General features: G+C 38.8%; 1 protein-coding gene across 1 annotated transcript in view; it reads right to left on the bottom strand.

The window, feature by feature from the left end:
* Positions 1-12,175, bottom strand: part of LOC122967450 (thyroid hormone receptor alpha) — a 130,286-nt gene that overhangs the window by 36,408 nt on the left and 81,703 nt on the right. Inside the window, exon 4 of the mRNA XM_044332120.1 lies at positions 2,217-2,445. Coding sequence (XP_044188055.1) covers positions 2,217-2,272 — 56 coding nt within the window. The 5' untranslated portion in view covers positions 2,273-2,445. The remainder of the gene's footprint in view (positions 1-2,216; positions 2,446-12,175) is intronic.

Genomic DNA, 12,175 nt, shown 5'->3' with positions numbered 1-12,175 from the left:
ATGCTCTGAGCCGCTGGAAGAGTCTGATGAGGATCTGACAGCAGCTGGAATGTTGAAATCTTTAACCTTAGACTTAAAACCTGCCTCTTCAGCCTGGCTTTTGATTAAAATGTATTTATAGACATTAGTTACTTTATTTTACTTGCTTATTTTATTGTATTCATGTTGTAAAAATGTATTTTATCTTTTCATTATTAATATTACTATATATTCTTTTCCTCTTATTGATTTTGTCTTTGTTTTTAATCTATTTTATCTGTTTTTTTAATTAAGTTTTTATTTCACTCTATTTATAAATCTATTTTATTACATTTTCATAATTTGTATTTCTCGTGTGCATCAGTCTCAAATTGTTTCACTGTTTACTGTCTACACTTGTTCTGTCTTATTATCAGCTTGTCAGTCATCTGTGAAGCACCTTGTATAGAGGGTGCTATACAAATAAAATTTGATTGATTGATTGAAAGTAGTGGATCGACTGACATGCTAGCATTGCTAAAAAGAGAGTTTTGAAGATGGTGATGTCATGTACTTTTATTTAGGCAAATTTTATGACATATTTTCACAGTGTGGACAAAAAAAGTACCTACCTACCTACCAAACTACATAACTAACCAAAATCCACCACCGAGTGCATGTACAGTACAGATCAATAATGGAATAAATATTCAGATTATTTACTTAAATAAAAGTAGCAACACCACACCAGACTGAAAAAATATTCAATTATGAGTTAAAGTACTTCACTCTAAATTTTACATAAGTACATAGGTATTAGCAGCAAAACCCAATCAAAGACATGCATGTTAGGGTTAATACTCCTGTCAGTGCCTCTGATCAAGGCACTGGCACAAGAACTAGAGCTGCACTGCGGCTACTAGTGTGTGTGTACAGGACGGGTCAAATGCAGAAGATCAATTTCCCCATGGGGATCAATAAAGTACTTCTTCTTAAAACATACTTCAACTATCAAAAGCACTAATTATACAGAATGCTCTCTTCCAAAGTGCTATATTATAAATATTCTTTTATTTGATAATTATTTTTGATGCATTAACATGTAGGCAGCATTTTAATGTTGGAGTTGGTCCAGGTAGATAATAATTAACCTGCTTTATACTGTCGGCCAGTTTCATCTGTAATTATATATCATATATCATTTGATTATATGTTTTTTGGGTCTGAATATGAAAGTACTGTTGTAAGATGAATGTAGTAGAGTAAAAAGTATAATGTAGTGAAGCACAAGTATACACTAACATAAATAGAAATACTTAAGTACAGTAGAAGTGTCAAAATTGTATGTAAGTATGATTTATAGTATTAAGAAACACAAATGCAATGTAATAATTGTTTTTACATATTCTGGGATAGAATATTGAGTATGCCCTTTTTCCCAAGCTAAACACAATCAAAGCGATGTGTGTGCACAATTTCTGTCTCTACTCCTCTCTAATATCCTGGATGGATAATGTGGGATTTAACTTGCTCAGTGTTTGTGTTCACGTCTTCATCGCCTCTGAACTCAGTCTGTGAATTTATTAAATGAAGCGGTGAGGGCAACATGTGTGTGTGTGTGTGTGTGTGTGTGTGTGTGTGTGTGTGTGTGTGTGTGTGTGTGTGTGTGTGTGTGTGTGTGTGTGTGTGTGTGTGTGTGTGTGTGTGTGTGTGTGTGTGTGTGACGGCACATGCCAGAGGAGCGGAGAGAGCACAGATGGCAGCGAGACAGAGTGTTCTGCCTTCCAGTTTACCTCTCCCGAAAACTCCCTGACGTCCTATCCATCCCTCCATCCCTCCCTCCATCCATCCATGCAGACAGACAGCATTGTTTTCTTCTAATATCTATATAATTACTCCCTGAGAACTTTATCAATAATTCTGCAGAGACAGCTGTATGTTAAGAAGTGCTTGTGTCAAGACATGTCTGAGATTGAAATTATTTGAGTTTGTAACCTGAAAAAAAAAAAAAAAAAGGTTTTGATGCACCTCTGCATCGATGTACACTTTCATCAATCCATCCATCCAAGCCTGCAGCTATTCTTTCATCTACCAGTTCTGTCAAATCCACCATTAATCTCTGCTTTCCTTTCATGTTTACATCAAAGATAGATACACACACACACACACACACACACAAACACACAAACACGCAGACAGATGTACAGTCCATCACATTTTGGTTGGATACACTCTCTCTCTCTCTCTTTCTGTCTCACCCTTTCTCGTCCCCCTCTGATGAGTTGCTATCCTGCTTGTTGGACAGTGGCTCCATTCAGCCTCAGCCCCGTCAAGCAGCCAATCACAGGACAATGAGGCGGACCTCGACCTCGCCAGCCTGCTCAGCATTCGCCGGCAGACCCTTCAATAGACAGCCATCTGAGAATCTGAGCAGCCGTTGGCTGGGAGGAGCATGGTGGGCGGGACATCAGTGGAGGCAAAAGAAAGCTGGAGACAATAAGAAAGAGACAAACAAACAGTGACATTAACAATTATACAGTAAAATATTATAATACATTGTAAAAATACTACTGCAATGCAACCATGTACGGAGTGCTGCTTGCACTGGTCTGCCTTAAGACAGACCAGAGCGCCTCTTAAGGAGTTTTTACATGTTGTCTACTTCAAAATTCTGATTTTAAGACATTTGTTTGTGCTCAGTACAGTGTGTCCACTTAATCATGACATTACATGGTTGGATTTAATGTCAAAGGGAGGACTAGTCCTTTAAAGACTGAATTTAGACTAGCCTTCAGCTAAGGAAACCCTTTTTCCTTCAGTCTTCAGATGGTGACATTTTGGTGGAGATAGAGACCATCACAGACAGTGAGGCAAAAAAAAAAAATGCAAAAAAAGAGACCTGGAATGGCTTAAAAAAACATTTTCAGTGTTTGTTGATGATATAGAATCAATGACCAAAAGAAACCATTTTTCAAAGAGTCAAAAGTCCCATCAAAATCACACGGAACATTGTTTATGGTTTCATTTTTATACAAGTGTCTTGATTTTAGATCCATTGATACATGAACAGAAATACGACCATCTCAAACAAATACATGCGTTGATTTGCACACATAACAGTCCTTGTCTGGTAGGACAGAAACATATATATTTATATTCTTATATTTATTATCTTTTGACCAAAATTAACAAAATGATAAAATAAATAGCTTATTATTTGTGCCAGATAACTGTTTATGGCTGCTGAAATTATAGTTGATTTTTGCTTTTAACATACTTTAGTTTCTTTTCTAATTTAAAGGGGTCATATTGTGCTTTTTGAGGTTTTCTGTTATTTATACACTGTTATGATGTCAGATATCTATGTTAAACTTGTTACTAAGGCTTTTCCATGTGTTGTTTGAGTTGTCCACTCTTATATTTTGGATCGGATTCCGGCTCGAACATGTACGGATGTATGTGAGAAGTTGACATTTTGAGTAAAGGATGAGAAAAAGTAGTGAAATTATACAACTATAGTTTGTTTCATGGTTTGATGACGTGGCCTCCTGAGTGGCCAGAAGTCGGCTGTCAATAAACGCTTCCAACATCAGACACATGAAGATGAAAATCATACTTTTTGCTGTCCCCATGTAGCTGCTGTAACATTTTTAAAGGAGCAAGTCAGTCAGGGTTGGACCTTTTACATTACTATGGAGCCTCCACGTGTGTTTTAACAGCAACGACATGGCAGAGAAGCCTACATTGGCCTGTACTGTATATCTGCAATGTCTGACTGTAGCTGTGAACTTTAGTCACAAAGAGAGGAATAAAAAGCTGAAAATTCTGGAGTGCAGGTTACCCTAAATTCCTTTCAGAGGACTTGTAAGTAGCTTATGGTAAATTAGATTTGGCTGTCGTCTGTTTCTCCTAATAGATCCAGGATTGTAGTGGTGAACGGACCACAACACAGAAACTGTGCTATGAACACAGAGACTGTATTGTGAAAGCAGACGAGCCTTTGTGAAGTCTGCATCAGACATGTAACGAGGGAATTAAAGGATGAACAGGGGTCAAAGGGTCAGAGTGTTCTACCTGTAGGTTGAACATGATTAGACCTCTTGTCACTTGTAGAGCAGGTTGTGTGTCAAAAAGATTTCTTAGTCTAAACTGAAGAAATTCCTTAGAAGGAAAACCATCAAGCTTGCTGACTACTTTACCCACCTCTAATACTGAGTTGAGCCTGTTGGGTCACTGTGTGTGTGTGTGTGTGTGTGTGTGTGTGTGTGTGTGTGTGTGTGTGTGTGTGTGTGTGTGTGTGTGTGTTCCCACTTAGCTGTGAGTTTTGTGTATCCCACTCTCTCATCAGACGTAAAATAAAAATGACTTGATCATCAATAAATAAATACAGAAATAAATTATGAAAAAAATATGGCATGGCATTTGATAAATAAAAGAATAAAAATATATACAGAAATGTTCAAATAAAGACAAAAATATTAAAGTAGAAACAGACAACTTTTCAACTCCCTCCCCTCACCCCCCTCATATGATTTTCATGTGAACACGTAGATCAGCCTGACAGCCAACCTGACTGGATACTAATCCAGTATTCTGTGGCTGTAGGGCTGCTAGCTTAGCTAAATGATTTCTAGAGGCCTTTCTTTCCGTTAGCTATGACAATCAAAAGACAAGTTTATTCAGGTGGTTTACTCAATACAACTAAAATGTAGCATACGCAGATATAAGTAGTGTGTCATCAGATTTGCCTGTTCAATATTCCACATTTATCATACAGCAATAAGACAATAGAAAGAGGTTGACTCCCTAACAATTTATTATACTATATAGCTACTGATAGCTATCAGGGAGAACAAAGACGCTATCCTCTTCCTCTTTTGGTTGCGCAGTGGTTGACACACTTCCTTTGTGTTGTAAATTGAGCCTTCATTTTCTCAGGAGATGGCACCCGCTGGCAGACAGAACTGCATAGTGAAAGCTGATAGGGAACCAATCTAAACTCTGATGGTGTCATTATTCTATAGTCATTACACTGTGCAATCAACGTTTACTACATAATGATAAGTTAAAGCAAAAAAGTTGTCTATTTCCACTTTAAAGGTACAAATAAATAATGAAAGAATAACACTTGTATTAACTTGTGACAAATACATATCTTAAAATTATTCATACCTAGACTTATATCTGTTGATTTCGGTATTGCTACATCTCTTTATTTCTGTGTATTTGGGTATGTGTGTTAAAGAGGCAAGCAGAGACAAATCAATATCTTATTAGCACACAGACACAGAAATATGGAAATAAATAAAATCAATAAATCACTCAATCAATCTAACTCAGTAATGTATGTCACAGTATCTTTTTGAATTCAGCTAACATTAGCTACCATCAGCCACAATAAGCTACTGGTCATATCAGACCAAATACCAGGGAATGTCTTTTATAAAAAAACTCAAAATCGTCTGTTCATCAAGTCTAAGAAATATGATATGAGTTATGTTTTTATGACAATTTAAAGTTATGATACTCAAAATTTTTCATCATCTCAAACTTCATTGTTGGTACTTTTCATGTTTTTTTTTCCAGCAATAGCCATTCAATGCATGTACATTCTTTAATTGCCTCCTTGTATAGTAATTTCATTGTTACTGGTGGAGTCCGCCTTTCCTGTGTGGGACACAATTGTGTACCTACAAAAAAGGGACTACTACTGTCTTTACCACTACTACCATCTTTAAAGTTACTACTACTAAGAATGACTTTTTAGGGCTCATGCCGATACCAATATTTTTGGGAATAAAAGGTAAGTACACCCCTGCTAGAATCCTGCTCATCTTCTGCTTGGCTGAATATTTTGGTTGTTATGGGACATTTGGATGTTTTCCCAAAAATAATGCTGTATTGGTTATTAGTCATTATTAGCTGTGTCATTTCTCTGTAACTGTGGGGTTCAGAATGGATTATCCTGCTAACACCATGGACACTTGCCAGACAGTAAAACATCACTGTCTATTCAAAGTTTGGGGTAACACTACTTTCAACTATAAAGCAACAATACAACTAATACTAAAGACATCTCTCACTCTTCATGTCTAAATAAAACCACAAACCCATCCCATGTTTGACCAGCATCTGTTGTATGAACAGCATCACTATGTGAGGAGCTGAGAGTGAGTGCCAGACCACAGTCATCACAACACTGGTGGTTGGGAAATTAATGTGACCAGAGCTGACTTGCTTCCTGCACAGGTCTTGGTTACATGCTGTCCTCACACCATTGAAAATTGGAATATAATTGCTTATGTAGAGTGACTGATACATGTTAAGATTGATTTCATATATTTGTACTTGTCTAAGTACATACATTTGTGTTTGTACTGTACTTAGACATCTATGCATATGCATTGTTCACACTGCTGTATTTCAAAATCAATGTTCAAAGTGATGACATTGATGAAAATGATCAGAGGGGTTCTTATGTCAGGTCACAATCAAAGAAAACGATTCTTGATATCTACATTTTTTGTATTACCAGCAGTGACACCTCCACACTTTGTGGTCCTCCATGTGTTAAAAGCTAAATATCATTTGTATGAAATTATTTTTGTTAGAAGTAAATAGTTTGAGGACAATTTATATCCATAATTTATACATTAACTACACATTTTTCATGAATCTCAGATTGAATACCACTGTGTGAAAATGAGGATAATATTATTCCCCCTTTGAAACACCTCATGGTGTTCTTTATAATGAAGCTTTATGTCACCTAGGACAATTATTTTCATTATTAATTAATGTGGTGGCTATTTTTTTACTTAAATAATTAATAATTATATCAGAAAACGGTGAAAAATGGTGAAAATATCTTGCACAACTTCCCAAAGTCCAAGGTGACAAATGTTATGTTCGACCAACTGTCCAAATCTGGAACATATTTAATTTATAATGATACAAAACAGAGAAAAGCAGCAAATCTTTGAATCTGAGAAGCTTGATCTAGAGAATATATATATTATATTTGATGTGTTTGTTAAATAATTTACTTAATCAATTGATTATTAAAATTTGGGTAATCTTCTAATGTCAATTAGTGCAACACTAGGACTCTTTTATGTTTTAATAGTTTTTGGATGACAGTGGAGTTCTATGGATAGTGCTATGAGCTGCATACAAAGACAATAATTGTCTGTAGGATGAATTCCTTCAATGCTGGCTGGAATTGGACTCACTGTAAATAAAGAACGCTGAGGAAACCTGCCTGAGCATTGAGTAGCAGACGAGCTCCACTTCTCCAGATGTGACAGTAGATGGCATCAGAGTGTGAGAGATCCGACAGACCTCATATCCTTGTGAGACACTTTTGAACCAACAATAGTCCAACTGTAGTTGCACATATATACACACCCAACACCGGCAAGAAAAATATTTGATATCCAACATTTCCTGCTAGAGCTGAGATCAGGCTCCCTCAGCTGCTCTGGTGACAAATTTAAAGACGTTACTATCAGTTTTAGTTGGTTTTATTCTCTCCAAACTGTTGTCAGATCAGGATTTGGTGTTATATAATAACAAATATAATATATATGTGAAACAAATGAAAAAATACAGTAATTTCAGGAACAGTTGGATCACTTAAAGAGCAATGAAATAGAAAAAAAAATAGAAGGTTGGTAGGATGTGCTGAGAAACACTGAATTGAAAAGGCTCAAATTTAAACCTGTTAAACCCAGTTACACACACGCATAGACACACACACACAATACTTGCCTAACCCTAACCCTAACCTTAACATCAGTGAAGATTCTCAGTCATCCAGGTCATGGTTATGCAAGGGGAGCTGTATCGAGGGCAACTGGACTTGATTGTAGATACTTGAAGACATTTCGCCTCTCATCCAAGGGGCTTCTTCAGTTCTAACTGACTGGTGGGTAGTCCCAGGTATTTAACCTCTGTGTGGTTGTTATCAAGGTAATTGATACCACTTGGTTCGTTAGTGTCGTTGGAGTCACCTAAGGACAAGTGTAAACAACAGTGGTTGGAGTTGTCACATGAGGCCAAATGTGAATTAAATGGTTGTTAAGTCTCCTGGGAAGGGATGAAAGGACAGTATTGTAGGTGAGGGATAACTGGTGTTGTAGACATCCTCTTCTGTTGAGGGATGGTTTCTCTATTCCTTCACTCCTTCCTATCCAAAAAAAATGTATGTTGTTGACCTGGAAAGCTGGTCTCTTATCTTTTAGGTGTAGGTAAACTGCTGAGTCCTGACCTCTGGAGTTGGCCTTCCTGTGTTGAGTCATGCGTTTGTTTAATGGTTGTTTAGTTTCCCCGTCTGTGCATTCCTCACCGCATTGGACTGCATACACTAGATTGCTTTTCTTGTGTTTGGGTGTGTGGTCTTTTGGGTGGACCAGTTTCTGTTTTAGTGTCTAAGACAGAACATTTCCTACATCAGGGGAAACTCTGCCCCTTGGATGAGAAGCGAAATGTCTTCAAGTAGCTACAACCAAGTCCAGTTGCCCCAGATTCAGCCCTCCTTGGCCTAACCTTAACCACTGACCCAAAAATCAGCTTTTTCCCAATTGGGGACACGGTTTTTGTCCCCATTTGGACAAGCCGTCCCCAATTAACTGGTTTTGAGTCTGAAATGTTTCCCCGAAAGTAGGCTAAGTCAGACACACACAGACGCACAGTTGTAAACATCATATGGGGCCAAGGGTCAGTGACAGCACACCAGTTGATGTACTGTGCACATACCGACAGATCAGTACAAACACTCTGCTGTGTATATACCAGTCTGACTGGAAACAGGACTTGGCAATTAAGAGATCATGTATGAGTATTACAACACACATGCACACACACACTTTTTCCTATTTAACCATCAAACACACACCTCAGTCTTGGTGAAACACATATACAATAAGCAGCGTGCAATAAACGGAAAACAACACAGACACTCAAACTAAAGGATACTATCTGTGTGTGTGTGTGTGTTCAGCTGCACACACACACACTCACACACCTCTAGTCTGTCTCAGAGTACAAAGGCCTTGGATCGCGTCCAAGCTGATTAGATGGAGAGAAGCACAGCATGATCACAGATGACTGTCTGTTTCCCTCCCTCCCTCCCTCCCTTGCTCCTTCTCTCCGTTTCCTCTCTCTCCACTTTCTCCCACTAAATCACTCACTCGTTCTCTATAATCACTCTTAAGGCAGAGCAGCAGAAACACAGTCAGCACACACAACGAGAGGTGTAGTGGCTCAAGGGCCCTATTTTCATGGAGGCGCAATGACCAGTGTAAGCAGCACTGTGACTGTTATTGTGTGGTATTTTCCTGACCTCGAAACTCTGCGTGGTATTTTGGTGACCGGCGCAGAGCACACGGTGCACAGGTGGGAGGAAAGGCGCAGACAGGTGGGAGGTTCATTCAAATGAGGCAGCGCAAAGCCAGTTGGTGTATTTGGGTTGAAATTTAGTCCTTGATGTTGCACTGAAAATAGATGTCTCAGAACCTGTGTCTGTTTCTGATGCAACGTCAATGCGCTGCTGCTGTGATTTTATTAGTTAAGAGAAAACTAAATACTCGCTGCAAACATGCTGCAGCTGATTATATTGTATAAAAAGCTTCTCCTTCAGTTCATTAAATCCCTGCAGCATCTGAAGGAAGCAGGACTGATGTGTTGATAAATCTGCAGCCTCTGAGAAGTGCCGCACCGAAGCACAGCGCCGTTACGCACGATGTTCACTGTTTACCTTCATTTAATCACCTGATGTCACCAGGCTGCTACACTATAATCACACACACATCAGAGTCGTTTGTTTTAACTTTTTTTTTTATAAAGGAGACGTCAGGTTACCAGGGCTCATCATAACCTCTTTTAACAAATGCTTTTGTGTAACATTAATTACTAAACTACGTGACATGAGATACATGAGAATAATGGCTGAAATAGCGTCAGTCCGATGCATCATATAAACGGCTTCACCATATATATTTTACATCTTTTATTTGTATCATTATTATAGTAACTAACTGATGAAAAAACTCTGTCTTCAGGTGCAGATTTGTGGTGACGCCGTGGCACTCTGAACTGTCCAGACGTTTGTTTGTCGGGTTGTCATCGTGCTTAACTGTGATTAAGCGGTTAAGCATCGCAGGCGTTTCAGAGCAGTGATGTGACTGGCTGAGAGAATATGTAACATTCATCACACCCGTTAATCTACATTCAGCTTCATCCGGCCTGTTTGCACGTTGCGCTGCCGCACACACATGAACCAAAATAACACATACACACGGAGGCGCCCACACGCTCCATGCACCCGAGACCTACCACGCTGCACTTGTTGCCGGTGCTGTGTGCTGGTTTCTCATTTCAAACGATCTCATTGCAACTTTCCCTGAGTGCATGTTCTTTGTCAATGCACCTGCTGAGGTAATAAAATCTGTAAAACTACTTTTCTTTTATCAATAAGCAGGGTTTCTTCTACAAAAGGAAGAAAAACACTTGTACTTCTACTACATCCACACCCATGTCTATAAGGTAAAAAATGTGTAAAGAAAAAGAAAACAAAGCATCTGCACGCTTGTATTCAGTGCAAATGATCTCATCTCAAGGTCCATTTAGTAACTCTTCTGCAGCTTTTGATCATATCACATGATGTTATCAGCAGATGGAGTTTGCGCAGTTGTCATGACGACATTGTAGTTATTCAGATTTCCAGTTTTTCTGAGCTCCTCTGAGACTTCTTGTCTTCTCACATGAATAGAAAAGTCATTCTCCATTCATGTGATATGATTGAAAGCTGCTAAATGGACTTCAAGGTGAGAACAGCTGTTTCCAATGTCACAAATTCACTTTATATTGTCTGTTGTCCAATGCACAGTACTTTCTTCTATCTTTTTAGGGTATTAAACGTTTAAAAATAGTGCATTCTTTCAAAATATAATAGAAAGGTAGTATGTATTGGAACTTCATCATCAAAACTGGACACACCTCTAAATAACAACACACTAAAACAATCTTTGCTCTCGCAGCTGCCCCTTGTGAGGGGAAAACACACCGATACAGACACGGTAACAATCTGCTGGTTAGCATATTGTAGCAGCTGACATTTGGAAGCCTCGCAGTTCACTGAGTGCATGTTAAACATTTGTGGCCTTGGAGTGATATCCCTGGTGTTGTGACCACTGTATACTCTCCATATTAGCTGATCTTGGCCGAAGATGTCATGCAGAGCCTCATCAGCTGCTGCATGACATCTCCTGCTCAAATCTGTCAGATCAGGAGGCTGGAAGCAGGACTTAGTGGGCCAGACCAGAGTAAAACGATTAGGATGTTCTGAGTTAAGATGATTTTATCAGTGCAAACCAGCTAATGACTGTCTGTGAAGCCCCAGCCTGTTTCTTTAAACAGACCTGGGTCACACCGTACAGTACAGAACAGAACAGTACTTGGCTTTCTTGGGCAGCTTAATTTTATAAGCTACCAGTTACTTTAAACTGTGTTAATACCTCTGACTGGCAGGACAGTAGGAGGTAGGTACTATCTGCACACCCACACATGGTGAAACTAATGCTCAGTTCTATGAAGGCTTGGCTGTTTTCTATCCAGAGTTCACTCTATTTATTCACAGGATTTTGGCCTAGTAACTGTCTGAGCTATGCCATATATTGTTATTGTCAGGATTAGTTAGGCTTCTCAGAAATGCCATCCATTTTTAAGACGTCAGAAGAAACGGCTCCACTGTTATCAAGTATATTAAGCTTCAGGGAAAACGAGCAGAGGCGCTGATTCACACAGTATTTCAGGAGTGAAACGACTGTTTAGAACATCCTCTACTAAAGAAATTGCAAGACGAGCTGCTTCAGGATCTGTCTGGTTCAGCTCAGCGGGTCACACTGATTGATTTTGTGAGTTCTCTTCGAGACCAAGTCAAGAACGTGGGAGTTACTTTTGATGCAGAACTGAATTGCTATTCACACAACAGCAACATCATTAAAGTAGCCTTCTGTTATCTCAGAAATACTTCAACAATTCATTGATTTCTATCTTAGTCAGACTCAGGAACACTTGTTCATGCGGAATAGATTACTGTAATGCCTTTGTCACTGGTCTCCCTGTGAAAGCCTTCCAACAGCTTCAGCTCATTCAAACTGCAGCTGCCCGTATCCTGACCAGGACCAAAACGTTTGGTCATATCAACCCAACTGTT

This window comes from Thunnus albacares, chromosome 17 (assembly GCF_914725855.1).
Source record: "Thunnus albacares chromosome 17, fThuAlb1.1, whole genome shotgun sequence".
Classification (NCBI taxonomy): domain Eukaryota; kingdom Metazoa; phylum Chordata; class Actinopteri; order Scombriformes; family Scombridae; genus Thunnus; species Thunnus albacares.
Note: the sequence above shows the minus strand (reverse complement) of the source record. Positions and strands in the feature narration are given on the sequence as shown.